Below are 26,648 nucleotides of genomic sequence, written 5' to 3' on the forward strand. Positions count from 1 at the left end.
GAGGGTGGGCAGTAAAGAGAGAACATTTGGCTGGCTATTGCAGCTGGGCCTCCCAAAATACAACATAGGTGAAGGTAATAGATCCAGGGTTTGACCCTCAGACTGAGAAACTATTTCCCACTAATGAAACTTGTGAGACTTGGAGATTCCCATGTTAGAATGTAAATGTATTAATTTACAGTGATAAGTCTGCTTAGGGTAAACAGTAAATAGGAACTTTCTTGGTGAACACGGCTATGAGCAAAAATGGTTGATAATTTAGGGGAATATTTCATCTGGGCTAGGGGAAGGCTTGGAGAATTTTTCCTGCTTCATCACTAATTAGAATGCTTGTTGTCTGCCATAATTTTCTTTTCTAGCTCATAGAGGTGCTCTGATATTTTACTTCCTATATCCTTTTAAAGTTCTGTGTAGAATATTTTCCTTTGTTATGACAGGTATATTCTATAGCTTACCATATTGTTTTATTTATTCCTGGTGGATAAGAGTGTAAATAGTCTCATCAGTAACTCATTTATGAATCATCTTTCAGGGTAGGTTTCTTCAACAGATAGTCTCCTTTTATGCTTACTGGTTTCAAATTCAGATGTCTCCCCATTTCCGGGAAGAAGGCACCCTATTTGAGGCCTGTAGCTCCTTATAGTCTTAAAAATAGAGTAAATTAGTCATTTATGTCAAAACTAACTTTGAACCTTTAATTTTGGTGCTAAGATAATGTTAATTGACCAAGATTGACTAGGGAGTGTTAGCAATGAAAAACAAAGCACATACATATATTAGAGAAGGTAAAATCTTTTATTGCCTGATTTCTGAAATAATTTATCTTTGTTTCTAATCACTGTTACAGTGGGTGTAGGGAACACTTTTAAAATATTCAACATCATCATCTGTGCTTGTTTTTCTACTATGCTGAGATACACTGACTGTGTTGCCTTGGAGATATGGACTAAATATGTATGTTTCCTGCTTCCCCTGGTTTGAGGCCTCAGGTAAATCGGTGTTAATTAGGAGTGTCACCCTATACATGGGAGCCCCTTACCAGTTTCTGAACATTAGGTCATGTAGGGAACTCAATTCAAAGAGGTTAAACTAACATATGTCAGCTTCTTTAGGAACTATGCTTAAAGGAAACAGTTTACCCACATTCCTGAGAGTAGGAATACAGGGAGAGGCTGTTTTCTCTCAGGCAATGTGTCTTCAGTTCATTTTTAGTTTCAAAATTAATTTTGTGTCAAGTCAACCTACAGTCTGTCTAGCAATTTCTATGTATGTGACATACTTTTATTCAGGCAAGGTCACTTTAGCTCAGTGGACATTTATTGAGTATCTCCTAGGTTCTAGGTGATGTGACACAAAGATGAATAATGAACAAGTAGCCATTGCCCTTAAGGAGCTTCTAGTTTAGTGAGTCAATTTACATTTTAAAAAATCTGGATAATGGTGACAGCCCGGTACCAATTTTTAAAGCCAGTAGGAAGTTACTAATATTTTTCCAATTTCAGTCCTCAAAATTTGCAAATTATACATCAACAAAATATAAAAATATTCCTTAGATTGTATCCAATGTGAGGTTAAAAATATCCAGATGTCTTGGAGTTGCAACAATTCAGCATTCCAACTCAGATTGGTTGTCCCAGTAATATAAAGGACTGATCAACCTTCTCCTAGCAGACTGTTTATTATAGTGGTTTGGTGGTGTTCTGTTCACAGCTGCATTTTTCCTTTTCTTTTTTCTATTCCTTTGAATGTTCTAGATCCAAAACAAGCAGCTGAATTTATCCCCGGGGTAGTCATGAACATTTCAGTTTGAGGGATTTGATAGTTCCCAAACAGAAGGTCATATGGCATTTGTCAAATTATAATTATATCCAAGTTCCCCCTCTGTATGTAAATCAGCTACTGAGGATACAGTATTTCTAAGCATAGTACTTCAGAAAAAGATACAAGAATGTCAACTAAATTTGCAGAGATATTTCATTATAAAAATATTTTCACTTTTTTATTGTTAATGAAACTATTAATGCAGCTATTATATATTAATAGAAATATGAAATGAATGTACAAAGAAAATGTTTTAACTTTATCTAGGTTCCTTAATTTTGAGAATATATCTCCCAACAGTGCTGCCAATGTAAGCACACGGTGGCAAGTTTGCGAATTTAATTGGCAGACCTCTTAGTAAACTATAACACTAATTTGTTTACTATTGTATTTAAACTAATTAAGTACTTGTAAAGGACTATGACTCCATCAGAACAGGAGTGAATTAACAAGATTAAGAGCTAGTTTTTAAATCTGTTGAGACTACTAGGCAAGTTGGTCGGTTGGTTGAAGAAGCTGGCCTCTTGGAGAATATAACTTATGTATGGAAAGAGATACAGGAGATGATTCACTGGAATTTCTCCTAATAATATATATGGATATTCATAAGAACAGGTCATGGGGAGGAAAAATAGATAAAAACATATAAACTAATTAGTACTATTAAATTAGTGAAAAATTAAAGACCGCATTTTATACTTGAACACTCTGAGAAATAAAAGATCAATTAGTGAGGGAGCATTTGAGAGCTTGCTTCCCAGCATGTCATCAGTGTGGCTCAAATAAACTGAAACTCATAAAAAGTCTCAAAAAAATCAATTAGTGAAGAAGTAATTTCTATTTAAAACTCTGGTTGTTCCAGAGAAGGACATGCCTCATGATGGTGCAATTCTAATTAAATGGATTGTCTTATAATTTTTTTTTTAAATCTCATTTTAAAAGTAAAACAAATCATGATTTCCACACCATAATTTTTGTTGCTCTTATTCCATTCCCCAATTTTAAAATGCTTTAATTTCAGCAAGTGTATGAATGTAGGGGACTTCTAAGGCATAATCATTTACTTCACTCCCTTCAAGTTCATTATAAGTGTTCTCAGAACTCTACCATGGTGGAAGGTGGGTAGAAACCCTAAATTTAAACAATACAAAGATTTACTTTCTTCTAATTTTAATTTTTTAATCACAAGACTTGATATTCAATGATAGTTATGAACTTTATGGTGAAATAAGTAATTTCTTGTGATTTTCACAAGCATAAGAGCAAAAGACTGTGTTTGAAGCAATAAATCATTTAAGCACTTGCTTGAAGATTTCTCCAAGCATATGCCTTGGAAAGCGAATTCAGTTCCCTTGGGAAAAGCCATATTGGGGAGACTTGGGCGATCCATTTTTATTCTTACCAGCTTATGTTTCAAAAAGGGACACTTTCTGTGTTTGTCCCTAAATGCTGGGGTTGTCCTTCTATGCAGATGCATGATGAAGCCCTGAGGCTTGGAAACTTGCAAATCAATGAGATTATTTTGTGATGAAACTGCATGTTATGTTGACAGTCTATTGATAGTCCTTGAATGAGCTTAAATTTGAGACAACTTTTAAAAGCCGTAGCATGCACTTTCTTCTAGTTTGCTTTCCTATAAGTGGGGCTTGAAATGTTTGTTTCTGTATATTGACATTTTAACAAATTTTTCTGAAAGATTGCATATGTACTTCTTAGTTTGGATGCTGTTTTCATCAGTTCTAATGCTGCCCCATTCAAAATTAATTTTTAACACCAAAATTCACTGTTCACTTAAACATCTGGACTAGATTGGGAAGGGTGAGGAGGATGGAGGGAAGAGTCCTTTTTGCCCTGTAGGATCTAGACAGCTTTCTTAAGACTTGACTTATCCAGGATTAGGAGAAAAACATGCTTTTGCATGACTAAGATCGTTCTAAAGTTTGCTTGTGTAAGCATTTTATATTTAAGAAAGTTCAACCTGAAATGTATTTGAATAGAGGCAGAAACAGCTTCATTTAGTGGGATAACAGCAATCTAACCCATCAAATTAATCTCTAACCCATCAAATTAAATAGCTTTCAAAAAGCACGTGACTGGAAAATATTTTTCATTGCAATGCTTTATTGTTTTAAAAATAGTAGGGGCTAAAATGTAGTAAAAACTTGGACCTTTATACTGTACTTACTTTATGTTGTGTTCTACATGGTCAAAATTTTATATTTTGTAAAATGTTTTAAAAGGAGTCCACAAAGTAATTACGCTTTCTTGCTTCCAAATGCAGGAGTCTGAGAGAAGGCACATGGCCTCATTAGCTTCTGAGTGTTGTCAAACCCAATCCTCGCTCAAGTACTAAATGCCCAGATACATTTACTGGGGATGCAGGAGTCTCACTTAGCCAATGGTTTTTGCCAACATAAAGAGAAACATCTTGATTAAAGTGTGAAGAGAGAAACCATACTGATCTGGACAACTGTGGCTCCAGTGATGTCTAATTTGCTGTGAAACGGGAACATGATCTAAGTTAATGTTTTTAAAAGCAACTTCTGAATTTCTCAAAAGTATTTCTTTTATAAAAAAGCTGTTTGAGGAAGAGCTATTTTATTGAATGGCACAGATAAAATGTACAGATGTTAGCTTTTTTTATTAGGGTGACAATTGTTAGTAAAATTACATAGATTTCAGGTGTACAATAAAACTATTAATTAAGGAGTTCCCTTGTGAATTGGAATATTCAACACCAGCTGCTATTCACATATTTCAATATTTTACAATCAAGATGTTTAATAAAAAGGATTGATACATATTTAACTGTGTCAAGTGCTAGTTAAACTTGTAAGCAGCAAAGGGAAGTAAGATTCCATGACTGACTACTATATGCACAAGCTCTATTTCCATATCTTGCTAAATTTTTATGATGATTTCATGAGGTATATTTTAATTCACATATTACAAATGAGGAAACGAAGGCACCAGAGGGGTTATATAACTTTCCTAAAGATACATAGCTAATGGCAGAATTGAGATTTGAACTTAGGTCTGCCTGACTGCAATGCCTGTTTTGCGGACAATCTCCACTCATTTTTCGTAAAATGTTAACCTCGGCCCACAGTCACATTACCACCTTTGTTTATGGGTTACCAAAGAGAAGTACAAGTTGGCCAAGCCTCTGTTCCGCAGTGGGAAAATATGAGTAAGATGTGAATGCATATGAGTGTGTTGCTCGTACAGTGTCTTATTTGTGCTTCTGCAGGAATGTTTTGGTTTCCCTCTTCAGCAGTGCATACCTTTTGAAACTGGACTCAGTCCTGAGGTCTGAACTTTTCTGTTATTAGTCACCTTCAAGCCAGGATTTGTGACAATGTAAAGGTTATGTCATTCAGAAGCTGCTGCTGGATCTTTTTAGAAAAGGATACAAGGGGGAGGGTTAGTTAAGAAGTGGGGAGATGAATGTAGAGTGTAATATGCAAAGGAAGCACTAGCAGCTGCTTTGTGACTATCAATATATCCAAAAGTTAGATAGGGAGGAGGATTAGTGGATATTAAAATTAGTGACAGGAGCAGTTTGGTTCAATTATAATCTAAGAAAAAAAGCTGAGGGGCCTAATCTATATATTGCTTCAGATCCAGTGATTTAATTTTGCTAAGGAAGATCCAGTGAGGAGATATCCTGAGGTCTATTAAAAGTCAGGTTGCAATTTCCATAACATTCAAGACAATCAGGAAAATAAATAGGACTGTTAGAAGAAACCAAGTTTTCTCCCATTCACATGTCAGCCTCAGGGTTGGGGATGGGATCCGTACACTTCTGGAATTTAGACCTGTGCTGTAACTGTAAAATACATATTGGATTTTAGAGACTTAATTAAAAAAAAAGAATGTAAACTATCTTATTTTTTTCTATTGATTACATGTTGAAACATTTTAGATAAATTGCTTTAAATAAAATACAATACTAAAAATAATTTCACCCGTGTCTTTTCACTTTTTTAATGTGGCTACTAGAAAATTTAAGGGTGATGTCAGAAACACATGGCATAAAGGGTGTTCCTTGAAATCTCCCCTAGAAATTATAACAAATTGAACAGCTACAATTCAACAAAGGATACCCTACACAACACACAAGCACATCTGAGAGATCCGCACATCAACACATCTGAAAGTGGGCAAACCTGGGCAAACAAGGGAGGAGGGAAGGGGGGAATGCAGAGACATGGGCCACAGGACAGAGTTCAGAGATCACTGTGGTCTCAGGAGAGGGAAGGATTCAGGCTGCAGGTGCATTTTCTGTAACCCACAATCCTGCTTGATGGATCAGCATATTATACGGCTGAAGCGAGTGATAGGGTCTGGGTGATGGGGGCAGAAACCTTGGGGCAAAGAACAAAAGACAGAAAACAAAGACAAGGAGCTGGGCTGCATCCCTTCACCCTCCCAGTGTTAGAAGTAGGCTCCAGAAGAAACTGTAGCAGTGTTGGATTAAAAAGTAGGATATGTACAGCCATGAAACTGGAGAGACAGTCCCACAGCAGCAGGCGCATGGTGTGGCTAATTCCAGGGCCAGGGAAGGAGCCACAGGGGCAAGACAGCTGTGTGTTGGAAGTCGTCATTGCTCGGAGCCACAAACAGACCTGTCATCTCTCAGAGCCCACCCTACCCTAACCTTCCAGGGCTGATCCCTGCAGGGGCAACAGGGCTGCTGACACACACAAGCTCTGCATCAGGCTTCAGTGGCAACATTGGGGTTCCAGAGGCCCAGAACCCCACTGACCACATCGTCCCATGAGGGCGGTGCCCTGAGACCAAGGTAACTTGATCACACACGGGGCCATTTCCCAGGAAACCTATTGCGTGACAAGCCGGACCAGCACAAGAGAAAATAAAACATTGCAGCTCGAAGAAAATAAAACACTCCAGCAACACCTACTGGAAAGCAAAAGAAAGACCTCTTCATATCAACCTGCTGTAGAATCCCCTCCTGTAGCTGCCAGGAAGAGAAATAACTCATTAAGTGAAATGAATAACCAAGGTAACAAGGCAGCTCAAAAAATGAAAAACATTTCCAGATAATGAACTTAATGACATGGAAATATGTGACTTAAATGACAATTCAAAATTGCAGTTCTGAAAGAACTTACCAAGATACAAGAAAACTCAGGCAGCTTTATGAACTCAGAAATAAAATCAATGAAGGAAATGAAGATTTTACCAAACAGACTGAAATTAAAAAACACACACACAAAAACAAAAATTCTAGAGACGAAGAACTCAATAAATAAAAAGATGAATGAAATAGCCAACTTAGGAAACAGTGAACCAGATGGAGGAAAGAATTAGTGATACTGAAGATAGAAATCTGGAAATTACACACATGGAAGAAGAGAGAGACTTGAGAGTTAAATAAATGAAAGCACTCTACAAGAACTATCTGACTCAATTAGAAAGAGCAACATAAGAATAATGGTATAACAGATGGAGAAGAGAAGGGAACAGAGAATCCATTCAAACAAATAGTCGACGAGAACTTCCCAAACCTATGGGAAGTGCTGGATCCTCAAATCCAAGAAGCGAATAGAACACCTAATTACCTCAATCCCAACAGGCTTTCTCCAAGGCACATTGTATTGAAGCTGTGAAAAATTAACAAAGAAAGAATCCTCAGGGCAGCCAGGGAAAACAAGATGGTAACCTACAAAAGAAAGCCCATTAGATTATCATCAGATTTTTCAGCAGAAACTATACAAGCCAGGAGGGACTGGAGTGAAATATTCAAACTATGGAAAGAGAGAAATTACCAGCCAAGAATAATATATCCATCAAAGGAGTAAAGACCTTTCCAGACATACAGAAGCTAAGGGAATTTTCTACCACATGGCCTGCATTACAAGAAATAATGAAGGAGATTATTTGACTTGAAACAAAAAGTCAAAATGATACAAAATCATGCGTAAGGTTAACAGACAGAAGCAGGAAATGGCAACTACTACACAGAACAGGGTACTGTATACTTAAACATAACAAAAATGGTAAAGAAGATAAAAATTTTTTTTAAAAGAAAAAGATAATTTGCTACTTCAACTCAGAAATCAACTAACAGCAAAAATAGAGATAATATGTGACAACAAATACATAAAAGGGGAGAGAGTAAAGGTCTGAATTTGCAAAGGAGAATAAGCATGCAAAGGAGACTAAGAAGCATGATGAAGAAAAAGGACTACCATAATATGAAACTTTCTTTTACATAAACTTAATGGTAACCACTCAAAAAAAGAAAAAAATTCAGTACTGAGACACATAATATTTAAAAAAAAGAAGAAACAGAGGGGAAAAAAATCATAGAATACCACTAAACTAAAATAAGACAGAAACAAAAAGGTAGAAAACAACAACAACAACAACAACAACAAACAATGGAGACATGGAGCTAACAGAAAATGCAGGATAAAATGGCTATAGGAAATCATCATATATCAATAATTACCCTAAATGGAAATGGACTGAACTCACCAATAAAAACACACAGAGTAGCAGATTGGATCAAAAACAAAACCCAACCATATGCTGCCTCCAGGAGACACATCTCAGCATGGAAAATGATACTCCATACGAATGGAATCCAGATAAAAGCAAGTGTAGACATACTTACATCTGACGAAACAGACTTCAGGATAAAAAAGGTAACGAGACAGAGATGGACATTTCATAATGATAAAGGAGTCAATACAACAGGAAGACATAACACTTATCAATATATAGCGCCCCAAACGGGGAGCACAAAATTATACAAAGCAACCACCCACAGTACTAAAGGGAGAAAACGACAAAAGCATAATTATAGTAGGGGACCTAAATATGTCATTGACAGCTATGGATAGATCATCCAAACAGAAAATCAGTAAGGAAATATCAGCCTTAAATGACACATTAGACCTAAAGGACATAATTGACATTGATAGCTTCATCCTAGAACACCAGACTATACATTCTTTTCTAGTGTACTTGGAACATTCTCAAGGATAGAGCATATGTTAGGACACAAAAAAAGCCTCAGCAAATTTAAGAAGATTGAAATCATACCAAGCATATTATCTGACCACAAGGCTTTGAAATTGGAGATCAACTGCAAAAAGAAAGTAGCAAAAAACACAAACACATGGAGATTAAACAACCTGCTATTAAAGAACTGGGTCAAAAAAGAAATAAATGGAGAGATCAAAAGATACATAGAAACAAATGAGAATAAAAATATATCCTATCATAATTATTGAGATGCAGCAAAGCAGTATTAAGAGGGAAATGTATACTATTACAGGCCCATCTCAAGAAAAGAGTGAAACCCCAAATGAACAACCTAACATTATATCATAAAGAAATAGAAAAAGAACAAATGAAACCCAAAGTCAGAAGAAGAAAATAAATAATTAAAAAATTAGAGCAGCGGAAAAATGGCGGCGTGAGGTGAGCCTCTGTAAAGCTCCCCTGGAATTTACAACGAATCGAACAACAAAAACTCCACAAAGGACTCCCTGCACAGCACACAGGCAACACGAAGAGGCCCACTACCTACTGAAATCACCTACAGGTGGGAGATTCGCGCGAGTGGAGGGAGGAGGAAAGGGAGAAGTGCGCGGAGACAGAGACGCGCGGGCGGAGGACGCAGACCCAGCTCAGTGCGCCGAGCTCGCTGCTTCCCGGAACTACCGCAGCTGCGGGAGAGGGAAGAACTTGGACTGCTAGGGCTCCGCCAGGGCTCCACAGGGCTGAGGGGACAGCATATAACACGGCTGAACCCAACGCTCACGGCAGAGACCTCGGAGAAAAGACTGAGGGAAAAAGGCTGAAAACGGTGGTTTAAGCCCACACTGCCGAGCAGAGAACGGAGCCTTAGGCACTGAGACTAGCCGCCCCCTCCCTCCCCTCCCAGAGCTCGCCCCGCCCCCACCTGCCCGGTGCTAAAAGCGAAACAGTAGCAGTGTCAGATCAAAACAACAGAAAATTTGCTGTTTTGAGAACTGTGGACTGCAAACACAAATTCACAGCCCAACTAGTTCCAGCAAAGGGGAGAGAGCTGTGGAAGCAGGACCGGCTGTGGTGGTGGTTGCCGCCATTGCTCTGGGCCACCTCTCACAACTCACCCCGCCTCTGACCCCACCTATCTGGGCGGATCCCTGCAGGAGTAAACAGAACTGCTGAAACCTACGGGCTCTGAATCAGGAGCTGGAAGAGCTTTGGAACATCAAAAGCTCTCCGCATACCCACTGGGACACTGCGCCCTGTGACCTAGACGAACTATTAACAGAGGAGAAGCCCGTCTCCCAGGGAATCCCCCCATTGTGTGAGAAGCTGGAATAGTGCAGAGAAAACATAGCACTACTGTGTGGGAGAAGGAAAATAAGTTGCAGTTGGAGAAATAATAAAACATTCTGCCAACAAGTACTGGCAAACAAAAGAAAGACCGCTTTCTATCAACCTGTTGCAGAAGTCACTCCTGTAGATGTCTAGGAAGAGAAATAGTAAACCAGTAATCGCCATGAATAACCAAGGCAACAAGATAGCTCAGAAAGAAAGTGAAAAATCTCCAGAGAAGGCACTTAAAGATACAGAAATATGTGACTTAAATGACAGAGAATTCAAGATTGCAGTTCTGAAAAACTCAACGAGATACAAGAAAACACAGATAGGCAGTTAAAGGAACTCAGAAACTCAATCAAAGAACAGCATGAGCATTTTACGAAAGAGATTGAAATCTTAAAAAGAACCAAATAGAATTTCTGGAGATTAAGAACTCAATAGAAGAAATTAAGAATGAAATAACCAGCTTAGGTAGTAGAGTTGACCAGATGGAGGAAAGAATCAGTGACATCGAAGATAGAAACCTGGAAATGACACAGAGAAGAAGAAAGAGACTTGAGACTTAAAAGAAATGAAAGAACTCTACAAGAACTTTCTGACTCCATCAGAAAGAGCAATATAAGAATAATGGGCATACCAGAAGGAGAAGAAAGAGAGAAGGAACAGAGAATATATTCAAACAAATTGTCGATGAGAACTTCCCAAATTTGTGGACAGAACTGGACCCTCGAATCCAAGAAGCAAATAGAACACCTAGTTACCTCAATCCCAACAGGCCTTCTCCAAGGCACATTGTATTGAAGCTGTCTAAAATCAACGACAAAGAAAGAATCCTCAAGGCAGCCAGGGAAAAGAAGACGGTAACTTACAAAGGAAAGCCCATTAGATTATCATCAGATTTTTCAGCAGAAACTCTACAAGCCAGGAGGAGTGGAACCAAATATTCAAACTATTGAAAGAGAGAAATCATGAGCCAAGAATAATATATCCAGCAAAGATATCCTTTAGATATGAAGGAGGAATAAAGACCTTTCCAGACATACAGAAGCTGAGGAATTTTCTAATACACGACCTGCACTACAAGAAATACTAAAGGAGGCTATTCGACCACCATCAACAGGGACAATTTGTGGCAACCAAAACTCAAAAAGGGGAGAGTAAAGGCCTGAACGGAATATGGGAATGGAGAAAGTAAGCGTGCTGAAGAAAATGGAATACTCTAAATATCAAACTTTCTTTTACATAAACTTAAGGGTAACCACTCAAAATAAATCCAGAATTGAAATATATACTGAAATAAAAGAAGAAACAGAGGGAAACATCATAGAATACCACCACACAGAAATAATAGACAACAATAAAAAGGCAAAGAAACAATGGTGACACAGCCTTACCAGAAAACTAAAGATAGAATGACAGGAAATCCTCACATATCAATAATCACCGTAAATGTAAATGGACTGAACTCACCAATAAAAAGGCACAGAGTAGCAGATTGGATCAAAAAACTAAACCCAACCATATGCTGTCTCCAGGAGACATATCTCAGCTTAAAGGAAAAGCATAGACTCAAAGTGAAAGGATAGAAATTGACACTCCAAGCAAAGGGTACCCAGAGAAAATCAGGTGTAGCCATAATGATATCAGATGAAACAGACTTCAAGGTGAAAAAGATAACAAGAGACAAAGATGGACATTTCATAATGGTGAAGAGGACTGTACAACAAGAAGACATAACAGTCATCAATATTTATGCCCCCAATCAGGGAGCACCGAAATACACCAAGCAACTACTAACAGAACTAAAGGGAGAAATTGACCAAAACACAATTATACTAGGGGACTTAAATACATCATTGACAGCTATGGATAGATCATCCAAACAGAAAATAAATAACGAAATAGTAGCCCTAAATGACACATTAGATGAAATGGACATAATTGACATTTATAGAGCACTTCATCCTAAAACATCAGACTATACATTCTTTTCTAGTGTACATGGAACATTCTCAAGGATAGACCATATATTGGGACATAAAATCAGTCTCAACAAATTTAAGAAGATTGAAATCATACCATGCATATTCTCTGATCACAAGGCTTTGAAATTGGATATCAACTGTAAAAAGAAAGCGGAAAAACACAAATACATGGAGATTAAACAACATACTTTTAAAGAAGGACTGGGTCAAAGAAGAAATTAGAGGAGAGATCAAAAGATACATAGAAACAAATGACAATGAAAATACATCCTACCAAAATTTTTGGGATGCAGCGAAAGCAGTTTTAAGAGGGAAATTTATCTCATTACAGGCCTATCTCAAGAAACAAGAAAACTCCCAAATAAATAACCTCATGTTACACCTTAAAGAACTAGAAAAAGAAGAACAAGTAAAACCCAAGGTCAGCAGAAGAAAGAAAATAACAAAAATTAGAGCAGAACTAAATGAAATAGAGAACAAAAAGACAATAGAAAAAATTAATGTGACAAAGAGCTGGTTCTTTGAAAAGATTAACAAAATTGACAAACCCTTGGCTAGACTTACTAAGATAAAAGAGAAGACACTGATTAACAAAATCAGAAACGTAAAAGGGAAGTTATCACGGACACCACAGAAATACAAAGGATCATCCAAGAATACTATGAAGGACTATATGCCACCAAATTCAACAACCTAGAAGAAATGGACAAGTTCTTAGAAACATATAGCCTTCAAGGCTGAACCATGAAGAACTGGAAAATCTAAACAGACCGATCACCAATGTGAAATTGAATCAGTCATCCAAAACCTTCCCAAAAGCAAAAGTCCGGGACCAGATGGCTTCACTAGTGAATTCTACCAAACCTTCAAAGAGGATCTAATACCAATTCTGCACAAACTCTTCCAAAAATTGAAGAAGAGACAGTACTCCCTAACTCATTTTATGAGGCCAACATTACCCTGATACCAAAACCTGGTAAGGACAGCACAAAAAAGAAAACTACAGACCAATATCTCTAATGAATACCGATGCAAAAATCCTAAATAAAATTCTAGCAAATCGAATACAACAATGCATTAAAAAGATTATTCATCACGACCAAGTGGGGTTCATCCCGGGGCACAAGGATGGTTCAACATCCATAAATCCATCAATGTGATACATCACATAAACAAAATAAAGGACAAAAATCATATGATTATATCAATTGATGCAGAAAAAGCATTTGACAAGATACAACATCCATTTATGATTAAAACACTTAATAAAATGGGTATAGAAGGAAAATACCTTAACATAATAAAGGCCATATATGACAAGCCCTCTGCTAATCTCATAATTAATGGAAAAACTGAAGCCCTTTGCTCTACGTTCAGGAACACGACAGGGATGTCCCCTATCACCTCTGCTTTTCAACATAGTGTTGGAAGTCCTTGCCAGAGCAATCAGGCAAGAGAAAGAAATAAAAGGCATCAAATTGGGAATGAAGAAGTTAAATTATCACTCTTTGCAGATGACATGATGCTATATATAGAAAACCCTAAAGACTCCACCAAAAAGCTATTAGAAACAATCAACGAATACAGTAAAGTTGCTGGCTACAAAATCAACGCACAAAAGTCCATTGCCTTCCTATATACTAACAATGAAATCTCAGAAAAAGAAATACAAAAAACAATTCCTTTTGCAATTGCAACAAAAGAATAAAATACCTAGGAATAAACTTAACCAAGGATGTGAAAGACCTATATGCTGAAAACTATAAGACATTTTTGAAAGAAATTGAAGAAGACACAAAGAAATGGAAAGACATTCCGTGCTCATGGATTGGAAGAATCAACATAGTTAAAATGGCCATATTACCCAAAGCAATATACAGATTCAATGCAATCCCCATCAAAATCCCAATGGCATATTTTAAAGAAATAGAACAAAAATCATCAGATTTGTTTGGAACCACAAAAGACCCCGAATAGCCAAAGCAATCTTAAGAAAAAGAACAATAATGGAGGTATCACACTTCCTGACTTTGGCTTGTACTACAGGGCTACAATAATCAAAACAGCATGGTATTGGCAGAAAAACAGACACATAGACCAATGGAATAGAATTGAGAACCCAGAAATAAAACCACATAAATATGGACAGATAATTTTTGACAAAGAAGCTAAAACATACAATGGAGCAAAGACAGCCTCTTCAATAAATGGTGCTGGGAGAATTGGATAGCCACGTGCAAAAGAATGAAACTGGACTGCTATTTGTCACCATGTACCAAAGTTAATTCAAAATGGATCAAAGACTTAAGCATAAGACCTGACACAATAAACTGCATAGAAGAAAACATAGGTACTAAACTTATGGACCTTGGGTTCAAAGAGCATTTTATGAACTTGACTCCAAAGGCAATGGAAGTAAAAGCTAAAATAAACGAATGGGACTATATGAAACTTAAAAGCTTCTGCACAGCAAAAGAAACCATTGACAAAATAAAGAGGCCACCAACTGAATGGGAGAAGATTTTTGCAAACAGTGCCTCCGATAAGGGGCTAGTATCCAGAATATACAAGGAACTCATGCAACTCAACAACAAAAAACAAACAACCCAATTGAAAAATGGGCAGAGGACTTGAAGAGACATTTCTCCAAAGAGGACATACAAATGGCAAATAGACATATGAAAAAATGCTCAACATCACTAATCATCAGAGAAATGCAAATCAAAACCACAATGAGATATCACCTCACCCCAGTCAGAATGGCTATCATCAACAAGACAAATAGTAACAAATGTTGGAGAGGTTGTGGAGAAAAGGAACCCTCATACACTGTTGGTGGGAATGCAGACTGGTGCAGCCGTTATGGAAGGCAGTGTGGAGGTTCCTCAAAAATTACGAATAGAATTGCCGTATGACCCAGCAATCCCTCTCCTGGGTATCTACCCAAAAAATCTGAAAACATTTAGAGATAAAGACACGTGTGCTCCAATGTTCATTGCAGCTTTGTTTACGGTGGCCAAGACATGGAAACAACCAAAATGTCCTTCGATAGATGAATGGATAAAGAAGTTGTGGTATATATACACAATGGAATACTATTCGGCAGTGAGAAAAGATGATATAGGAACATTTGTGACAACATGGATGGATCTTGAGAGAGTAATGCTGAGCGAAACAAGTCAGACAGAAAAAGCAGAGAACCATGTGATTTCACTGATATGTGGTATATAAACCAAAAACAACAAAAGAACAAGACAAACAAATGAGAAACAGAAACTCATAGACACAGACAATAGTTTAGTGGTTGCCAGAGGGTAAGGGTGGGGGGGGGGGAGGTGAGGGTAAGGGGGATCGAATATATGGTGATGGAAGAACTGACTCTGGGTGATGAACATACAATGGGATTTATAGATGATGTAATACAGAATTGTACACCTGAAATCTATGTAATTTTACTAACAATTGTCACCCCAATAAATTTAATTAAAAAAAAAATTAGAGCAGTACTAAACAAATAGAGAACAGAACGACAATAGAAAAAAATAATGCAACAGAGAGCTGGTTCTTTGAAAAGATTAATAAAATTGACAAACCCTGGGCTAGACTCACTAGCAAAATCAGAAATGAAAGAGGAGAAGTTACCATGGATACTACAGAAATACAAAGGATCATATGAGAATACAATGGACAATATGCCACCAAATTCAATAACTAGAAGAAATGGATAACTTCTTAGAAACCTATAGCCTTCCAAGGCTGAATCACGAAGAACTGGAAAATCTAAATAGCCCGATCAACAGTAAGGAAATTGAAACAATCATCCAAAACCTTGCCAAGAGCAAAAGTCCAGGACCAAATGGCTTCACTAGTGAATTCTACCAAACCTTCAAAGAGAATCTAATATCGGTCTTATTCAAACTCTTCCAAAAAATTGAAGAGGCAATACTTCCTATCTCATTTTATGAGGCCAACATTACCCTGATATCAAAACCTTGTAAGGCTAACATGAAAAAAGAAAACTGCAGACCAATATCTCTGAGAAATACAGATGCAAAAATCCTAAACAAAATTTTGGTAAATCAAAAACAACAATACTGTAAAAAGATTATACATCATGATCAAATGGGGTTCATTCCAGGGACACAAGGATCGTTCAACACACTCAAATCGATCAATGTGATGCACCACGTAAACAAAATAAAAGATAAAAATATGATTATATCAATAGATGCAAAAGAAGCATTTGATAAGACACAACATCCATTTATGATTAACACACTTAATAAAATGGGTATAGAAGGAAAGTACCTCAACATAATAAAGGACATATACGACGAACCCTCAGCTAATATACTTAATGGTGAAAAACTGAAAGTTTTTCCTCTAAAATCAGGAACAAGACAGGGTTGCTCCCATCACCCCTCTTATTCAACATAGTATTTGAAGTCCTAACCAGAGCAATCAGGCGAGAGAGAGAAATAAAAGGCATCCAAACTAGGAATGAGGAAGTTAAATTGTCACTTTTTGCAGATGACATGATTATATATATAGAAAACCCTAAAGACACCACCAAAAAAACTATTAACAATCATAAACGAATACAGCAAAGTTGCCGGCTACAAAAATCAATGTACAAAAATTCACTGCATTCCTATACTAATAATGAACTTTCAGAAAGAGATATGAAAAAAAACAAAACACAATTCCTTCTGCAATTGCAACAAAAAGTATAAAATACCCAGGAATAAATTTATCAAAGGATGTGAAAGATCAATACACTGAAAAGTATAAGACATTTTAAAAAGAAATTGTGAAGAAGACACAAAGAAATAGAAAGATATTCAATGTTCATGGATAGGGAAAATCAACAGAGTTAAAACGGCATATTACCCAAAGCAATATACAGAGTTAATGCAATTCCCATCAAAATCCCAATGGCAGTTTTCAAGAAATAGAACAAAACATCATCAGATTTTTATGGAATCACAAAAGACCCTGAATACATAGCCAAAGCAACCCTAAAAAAAAAGAATAAGCTGGAGGTACCACATTCCCTGACTTCAATTTGTACTACAAAGCGACAATAATCAAAACAGCATGGGTTTGGCAGAATAAGATACACAGACCAATGGAATAGACTTGAAAACTCATAAATAAACCCACATATATGTGGACAGATAATTTTCGACAAAGGAGCTAAAAACATACAATGGAGAAAAGAAAGCCTCTTGAGTAAATGCTGCTGGGAAAATTGGAAAGCCACATGCTTTTCAAAAGAATGAAACTAGACTGCTATCTGTCACCATATACCAAAATTAACTCAAAATGGATGAAAGACCTAAACATCAGACCTACAATAAATTGCAAAGAAGAAAGCATAGGTACTAAACTTGTGGATCTTGGGTTGAAAGAGGATTTTGTGAATTTGGCCTCAAAGGCAAGGGAAGTAAAAGTAAAGATAAATGAATGGGGGGTGGCTGGATGGCTCAGTTGGTTAGAGCACGAGCTCTGAACAACAGGGTTGCCAGTTTGATTCCCACATGGGCCACTGAGCTGCACCCTCCACAACCAGATTGAAGACAATGAGCTGCAGCTGATCTTCCGGGGGGGGGGGGGGATGGCTCAGTTGGTTAGAGTGCACGAGTTCTCAACAACAAGGTTGCTGGTTCAATTCCCGCATCGGATGGTGGGCTACAGCCCCCGCAACTAAAGATTGAAAATGGCAACTGGACATGGAGCTGAGCTGCACCCTCCAGAACTTGATTGAAGGACAACTTGGAGCTGAGGGGCCCTGGAGAAACACACTGTTCTCCGATATTCCTCAATAAAAAAAAAAAGAAAAGAAAACAGATTAAAAAAAAAAAAAGACAAATGAATGGGACTATATCAAACTACAAGGCTTCTGCACATGAAAAGAAACCATAACAAAGAGGCAACCAACCAAATGGGATGGGAGAAGATATTTGCAAACAATGCCTCAGATAAGGGGTTGATAGCCAAAATATATAAAGAACTACTACAACTCAACAACAGCAAAAACTCCAATTAAAAAATGGGTAGAGGACCAGAACAGACACTTCTCCCAAGAACAAATGGCCAACAGATATATGAAAAAATGCTTAACTTTAGTAGCTATTAGTGAAATGTATATCAAAACCATAAGGAGACATCACCTCACCCCTGTTCGAATGGCTATCATCAACAAGACAAGTGTTGGAGGCTGTGGAAAAAAGGAACCCTCATACACTGGTGGTGGGAATGTAAATGTGTACAGGCACTATGGAAAACAGTATGGAGGTTCTTCAAGAAATTAAGAGTAGAATTACCATATGACCCAGCAATCCCTCTTCTGCATATCTACCTAAAGAGTCTGAAAACATTTATCCATAAAGATATATGCACCCTGATGTTCACTGCAGCATTATTCACAGTGGCCAAGACATGGAAACAATCAAAGTGTCGTTCAGTAGATTAGTGGATAAAGAAGATGTGGTAGATATACACAATGGAATACTTACTTGGCTGTAATAAAAGATGAAATATTGCCATTTGCAACAACATGGATGGATCTTGAGATTATCATGCCAAGCGAAATAAGTCAGAAAAAGTCGAGAACCATATCACTTCACTCATATGTGGGATACAAAACTGAAAGCAATAAAGGAATAAGACAAACAAAGAAACAAAAACTCATAGACACAGACAACAGTTTGTGGTTATCAGAGGATAATGGGGGATGGGGGATGGTAGAAAAAGAAAAGAGGGATCAAATATATGGCGATGGAAGGAGAACTGACTCTGGGTGGTGAACACACAATGCAATATACAGATGATGTATTATAGAAATGTACACTTGAGATCTATATAATTTTACTAACCAATGTCACCCCAATAAATTTAATTTAAAAAAAGAAAACTTGAAACTACACATATGGTTCACATTATATTTCTATTGGACTGCTGGAATGGAGAATGGGCAGTATTCCCTGAAGCTTCCTTTTAGAGGTAAGTGCCTTATAGTGGCAAATAGGGAAAAGATTCTCAGTACCAGTAGTCTTCCATCAAGCTGGCATCAGTTTTTTTCATTTTCCCTTCAGTGATATAGGGCTGATGTTTTGACAGTTAGGATGTCCCATTCAACATGTTAAATACCTATGTGGTTGTCTCTTATCAGTAGATTAAAGCACTTCTTATTTTTTTCAAATACAAGCCTGTCACATATTAAGGGCACACTTCCTCCCTCACTCCCATCCATCCATAAAAAATCTGAGTCTTCATGTCAGGGCTTTCGCCAAAGTGCAATAGCAATGGGATAACCAATGTGGCCATTCTTGCATGGCATCAGTCAAAACTACCAAAATAATGATAATCATGTGGGATAAAAGAAATAGCATTTATCAAATTGAGGACTTTTAAGGCAAACAGAACACCATATTCTAATAATAAACTAAAGCTTGTTTTATTGCTCAGGCAAAATACACAAAGTGATTGTTTATTTGACTCCCTGTATGAATCATGAGTTTAGGATCCTTTTACTTTGTACAAAACACCTGGCCTAGTTTTGAGATTATATATACTCAATACATACAAAGAATATAGGGTGTAGACTCCACACTAATAAAGGTAGACTTCTCTTTTTTGAATAAGGGAGACACCATCATTTCATTCTTTTCCGAACAAGCATTGTTCCCATTACCCTTTAATACTTTATAGTATTTTATTGGGAATTAAATAAACTTTGGGAGACTTCTTTGCAGGGAGGTTGGCAAACATTTCTGAGTTTCTTTGTATGCCAAAAGAAAGCTGAACTTTTATAAACATGCTCTTCATATAATCACTCAGACAGATATTGAATGCATCAATCCAAGCCAGCTGGCACTAAATGGAACACCATATTCTTAACAAATGTAGGGCAGATTAGTGGTACATCATCACTAGACTCTGTGCTTTCAGTAACTTTTCTAATACATGTGTGTCCTGCTCTAAGAAAGCACAATAGATAGGTATGTTTAATGCATTACAGAAAAACCTGAGCATTACAAATCAGATTTGACACACAAGCAATCTTTTAACTACATGAAAAGAAAAAGTCAAGGGGTGTATTTTGCAATTTGCTCCAAATCCAATGTTTTAATAATTTTGAGAAGATCTAGTCATTGAACTTGTGTAAGGAGATGGCCTGGTACTAAGAGTTAGGTTGCAGTTTTCACTGTATTCAAGACAAACAGAAAGATTAAATACAACTTTTAGAAGAATCTTCAAGTTTTCTCTCATTCATGTCTCAGTCAGTGGGTTTCACACTTTCAGAATTTGTTACACCTATGTTGTCCAATATGGTAGCCACCAGCCATATGAAAAATATATTCACAATTATGATCAATTTCCATGAGACCTTCATTCTTCCCAAGTCTCCCTCCAATAGCAGAGTGGGGTTAAAAGCTACATTTTTTTGGCTATTGAATGCATGGTGATCAAATCTGTAACCATTACCTCAGTAGTACTATTTTCTGTTACTGATTCAGATTTTATCTACAAGACAGGGTACAAATAAGTTCAAAGAGACAACATATTATTTAAGACAACTAACATTTTATAAAGGAATACTCATGTATATAAATATGATCAAGAGCATCAATATGGTTTAAAAAGCAATTGTTACCTTAGCACCCACTAGGAAATCAAACAATGGAACACATTATGTGATATATTACAACTATACTTTGATACACTAATGTAAATGAAGATGATAAATATGGTAGAAATTTAATATATTGGTTTGGGGCAAGGTGACAAATAAACTGGGTGTCACAGTCAGTGAGATAATGTCTATCATTGTACTCACACCAAACATGATTTGATCTGTAGTAACTGCATTAGAGACCACATATTAGGGTGCCTGATAAAGGGGTTTTTATTGTTTTTCAAAATTAATAACTCTTCATTTTAACCAAAAGCCCAAAGAAGGAAAATCAGATAAATTAAAACAAAGCGTTTTTACACGATACTCTGACGATCAATAATTTGAAGTCGAAGGCCCTCTTGAGGAAATTATTTCTGCTTTGCAAAAGCTGTGGGAGACCGTTAACATTATGAGGCCAGTTACAGGAAATATTGATCTCTAATATGTCATGGTCTCACACCCTAGGGGGTCTTATGGACCTGACTTAACATAGCATGTGCAGGCCCAATTATAGGATAAGTCAGCTCCAAGTATTTCACACATTTGAAAGCACAGGAACCACGGGGTATCCACCATGGGATGAAGCTTCTGGGTAGCCACTGAAATTAGGCAAATAGTATGATAATCCAAGATGAATGGTGAGGTTAAGCCTTCCACACTAAAAACAGATGGATACGGTACAACCATGAACATGGGGAAAATCTCAGAATTTGAACAGGTAAACAAAACCAGGGTGGACTCAACTCAGGTAAGTAAAACTGCCCGACTGCCAAAAGAAGTTTCGCAAAGAAGACTTGTACAGAACTCATTTGCCCAGCTGAAGTAAATAAATCTCAACTGATATATTTTTATCCAAGCCACAGCTGAGAGTTTGATTAACAGGGAAACAGCAGAGTTAAATGAGATTACATTCTTCATAGTCACCACTCCAATTTCAGTAGTATCTGCATAAAAAAGTACAGAGAGTTACACTGAAATTGTGTATGCTGAGGAATGCCACTAAATTGGCTCCCAGGAAAATTATTAACCTTTACAATACTTTTTACTTTTTCTCTCAAGGATAGATTTCAACTTGCACTTTTACATTGGTTGGGAACACTTCCTTTGTTGCCTGGTTGTGTATTTTGAGAAAGCAAATCCAGTGGCACTTGTGAAAGCTTAGAAACATAAACCAAGATTAAAAGTAATGGAAACACAGCTAAGTTTTACTTTAATCACAAAATCACAACTAGATATCCATTTGCATATCTTAGCTAAAAAGACATTAAATTTTTAACCAATCAGCAAAAATGTGCCACAGATTTTAATGTTTATAATCTAGAATTTTCACATAAATATAATATTTATAAATATAGCCTTTATTTGCAAAATTATTATTCTTAAAACATTTCTTTCCAACATATTTGAAATTTTCATATGTGTTTTAAGGGAAAAAACAGCCTATTTTAAAATGTACTACTAAACTTTAATGTGTGATTAAACCAGTGCCACCAAATTAAAAAAGAAAAAAAAAGAAACATACTGCTGTTAGACATGTAGTCACTACAAATAACACATGTCTTATACAGTGATCATATACAGGCTCTTGTTTCACTTCTCAGTCATTGTCAGAACCATTTGGAGGTAAGAAAACCAATGTATCGTTGAAAATATGCCCAAATGCCCTAAGACGGTATACCCCATACATCATCACATGCATCTGATTTGGAGTGAGTCCATTAAAAGTAACAGCCATATCTGAACAACATCCTTCTACTACCAGGTTGGGGTGATTAGTCATTGCCTCTTTAATAAAAAGCCCAACAGATTTGGTATTAAATACATCTTTTCCTTCAGAATCTTCTGCATTTTCTGCAAACACTCCAGCATATTTCAGGCAGACTGCTAGCTGCTTATCTTCAGATATCTTCCAAATCATCCCTCCCTGTTCAGGACACTTTTCAGGGACACTGAGAAGGCTGTTAAGTCTTTTCATTGATTCTATACTTAAGACAATTCCTCCTTCTACACTCACATATTCAAAGTCTCCAGATTTTATAGTGTGGCCCAGATAGAAAGGTTGTGATGGATCCTTTTTTAACAAAAAATACTTTAAGTTTTCAATAATAGCAAACGTGGAGGGGCGTGCAAGGAAGAACCAGTTGTACTGGTCTCTATATTTATCAAAGGTGTATTTGTAAGCTTTTCTCATTATTAACCACATGTCATTTGTTTCCATGTTAATTGACTCAAACACTTTAACATTTTCAGAACTGAAGAACTCCGCTTTGTCACAGTGTTTGGTCCAAGTCTCCTTCACTGCAGCCCAAAGACTCACATCTTTGGGTTTTACAAGGATGATACAGTATACTCGAAAGCTCTTACTGAGCTCCATGCGTTCATCCTCTGAAATTTTCAAGATATCTTCTTTCTTAGGAGCTTGTAGGTGATGATGCTCATGGTGGTACATTCTATTTCCATAACCAATTCTAATGTGTCCTAGCATAGTGATCAAGGCACAGAAAATGCTTCCCAGCATCACACCCTTCAAAAATGAACTGCTTTCAGAAAGCATTTTTCCTATAAAGAAGAAAAAAATCCTTAGGATACTTAAAAGAAAAGATTAGCCTAGTGATTTGATTTGGTATTCCATATACATACTTACATTTTGCTCTTAACATTAAATAAAGGTTCCCAAATTTGAAATCAAGTTAGTTGCATGTAAGTACCAAAGGGTCTAATAATAATTAGCTTCCAATTTATACTGTTCAGTATAAACTGGAACTTTGCAGCAACACCTCTCTGCAGATGTTTCTGGGAGGCTATTTTTGTACTTCATCTATGGGGATTTAATTAACCAAGTACTAAAAGCATTAACTCGAGAAGCCAATGTTACATAGGTTATCCTTCCATCATTCTGTTTAAAGGAATTTCATATCAGAAGCTTGCATTATATTATTTAAATACCTCTCCAGATATAGACTTTTACATCAAAATCTTGAATTGAACAGATAAAACCACCCACAATTGGCAAATCAATGGTATCTGTGCTGGCATTTTTGTTCTCAACCTAGTGCTTTATTTAACCGATGACTGTTGTCCTCAGGTGTTTTGAGTACATCTAAAGCAAGTTTCTTGAAATTGACATAGTGTATGCTAATATTTACCCTATTGTTCCTAAGACTAAATGGTTTTCAATACAGTATCCCAACTAACTCATGTAATCAAAGCCCACAATGAAAATAGTTAAATTATTTGAATGAAAACTGATTCAATACAGGCATATCTGGGGAACTATTAATGAACATTTTTATTTCCTCCAAGGCATTTTCTTATTCTTTGGGGAAGTAAAAGGAGAAAAGTTTACACTTTTATTCAAATTATAAATTAAAAGAAAACCCAACATTAAATAGAACTGTTGAGATTTTCCCAATCTCCCCTCTATCTCTACAAGGAATGGTGTACTTAGCTACTGAGATTCTCCCTTTGTCTCTTAAAGTTGAAAAGGGTCTTAGAAGCTACCTAATGTAATTTCTCTCATTTTACAGATAGGGAGAGGGTCCAGAGAGTTTAAGTAACTGACCCAAAGTCACAGTTAGTGGTAGAACTGAACTAGAAATCAGATCTCCTGACATCAATTTAATGCCTTTTCTATTACAGAATAATGATCTAAACAGTGCTTCCACTGCCCCTGAGCCATTTGAGAATTTATTGATATTGTCGAGAATTTAATAAATAAGTTACTGAATAACCTTGTTTTCCTACAAATAAAAAAAAACAAAAACCAAAAACCTGTGGGATTTTTAACCATAGCTGACACTTTGGACATGACATCACTGCACTGCTACAAGGAAACCATCCCTTGATTTTCTTCTACAGGAAATGGACTTGGACTGGTACTAGAAGGACAAGGTGTGGAATAGCTTGGCAGATGTAATTCCTGAGTGGGGGTGTGGGGGTGGGGAAAGAGGCAGGATGGTTTTCCTGTGCCACTCACAGAACTTGGTCAATAAACACAGCTCTAAGAAGGAAAAGAGAATTGACAGGAAACAAACTCTGCTTAATATTAGAATTGTCAGATGCACTATAAAATTGATTTAGACAGAATTTTCGCACTTCATATTATGCTATTTTCATTTCTGGCTAATATATGATAATTCACACGTGTCTCTTAGCTTAATAATGCATATGTATGTCAGAATTCTTCCCGATGGGGACACTACTTGTGGCTTATTTGCACCAATTATTACAAAGAGATCGTTTTTTTTCCATCAGGGTGGCAAAAAAATGTAACACTGGAGATGCACATGATAGAATATTTGGTGCAGATCACAGGGAAACTTAAAACTGCACACAGGCACAAATAAAGCAGACAATACCAGTGTTTTCTGAGATGCATCGTTTCAGAAGGTGAAGATGGTTGGGGTGGAGTATAGAAAAGGGAGGACGAAATGGAAACCAGGAGGGAGGACATAGTCACCTCAAGATCCCATTGCGGGGCCAAGGAGGGCCTTCAAGAAGGCGATTCTCGGTCTACCGCCCGCACTACTCCCACTGCACCTGCCCGGGTACCCCGCATAGAGCATGCTGGTAGTGGGCCAGGGCCCAGGCCATCCCCCAAAGAAGGGCGGGGTTGGGCCGCTCCGGGGGCCGCTCCAGATGCAGGCCGATGCCCCCAGCACTCACCAGCGTCTAGAACGGTTCAAGGGGCGGGAAAACACACCCGCGCACAGCTTTCCTCTCACGTTCGCGCGCGCCCCTCGGGTACGCTCCTGGTCGGGCTGCTCTAGATGCAGGCGGTGTAACCTCGTTGGTTTCGCTAGAGGTGGGTAGGGCCAGGAAGTGGACGCCGCGACAGCGCGGACAGCGGGGCGGGGCAAACGAGCCCTGGGCCAGGCGGAGACATCGGCCCGCGCAGACGTCGGAAGGACCAAGAGCGCGCACAGCGCGCACGCAGCGCGTCCTTTCTCCCCGCCCTCTGCTGAGGTCAGAGAGGCGCGTCCTGCTGGCGTGATCCGCACGCTCGCCTGTACCAATGGGATGCCTAGAGAGGTGTGCAGGCATAGGACCTGCTGATACCTCCCACCTCTTCATTTTCCGGGCGTGAAAGCTGCGAGAGCAAGGAAGAGCATTGCTGGTTGCAGCTCTTGTGGCACACCTTTCAATGGTTTCTCTAATGTGCTCCTCCGTTACTCCTGGGCTTGGGCCAAAATGGAAGCCACTGAAATAGACATCCAATTATGAAGGCAAGGATTCACTGTGGTTGTTGGAAGGACATCTGAAGCTCCACTGTCTGGAATCCAATCCGTCTTCACTGTGCCCTTTGGTATGCTAGGAAAGTTGCCTCACCTCATTATGCTCAGTTCCCTCCTTTGTAAAGTACAGAAAATATCACGGTAGTGCTATCTCATAGATTAAATGAGATAGTGCATATGACGCCAACAAAAGACCAAGCATAAAGTAAGCATTCATTGAATTTTGGCTATTATTTTTTACCCCTGTATTACTAGCACTTAGCCTGCTGCTAGCCTGTAGTAGACAGTACACGTTTTTGGAATTAATGAATGCTAGAGCTACAGATGAGGAACCAGGACCAGAAAGGATAAGGCACTTTCTAAGAGCCACAGATAAATTAATGGCAGAAGTAGGACTAGAATCCAGGTCTCCTAAATTACACTAAACATGCCATTTTCCTTTTTAAATTCATTTTTGTGACAGACGGGTTTTGCTAAAAAAGTACAAATTCTTACAAATATTTAAAATGTACTGTTAACTAGCTTCCATCCAAATAACACTGAGTGGTGACTTACTCCACGCCCGAGCACCTAAAGACA

The 26,648-nt window shown here is 37.6% G+C and overlaps 2 protein-coding genes across 2 annotated transcripts in view; both read right to left on the bottom strand.

The window, feature by feature from the left end:
* CUL4B (cullin 4B) overlaps positions 1-25,634 on the bottom strand; it is a 117,419-nt gene extending 91,785 nt beyond the window's left edge. Inside the window, exon 1 of the mRNA XM_019717655.2 lies at positions 25,501-25,634. The gene's annotated coding sequence lies outside the window, so the exon portion shown is untranslated. The remainder of the gene's footprint in view (positions 1-25,500) is intronic.
* C1GALT1C1 (C1GALT1 specific chaperone 1) lies at positions 19,590-25,638 on the bottom strand. Its single transcript, XM_019717658.2, has 2 exons — positions 25,501-25,638; positions 19,590-23,394 (listed from the first exon to the last, which is right to left on the bottom strand). The coding sequence occupies exon 2, from the start codon at positions 23,387-23,389 to the stop codon at positions 22,433-22,435; it is 957 nt and encodes a 318-aa protein (XP_019573217.2). The 5' UTR covers positions 23,390-23,394; positions 25,501-25,638; the 3' UTR covers positions 19,590-22,432.
* Between the last annotated feature and the right edge of the window lie 1,010 nt (positions 25,639-26,648).

The sequence above is a fragment of the Rhinolophus sinicus genome, chromosome X (genome assembly GCF_036562045.2).
Source record: "Rhinolophus sinicus isolate RSC01 chromosome X, ASM3656204v1, whole genome shotgun sequence".
Lineage (NCBI taxonomy): Eukaryota > Metazoa > Chordata > Mammalia > Chiroptera > Rhinolophidae > Rhinolophus > Rhinolophus sinicus.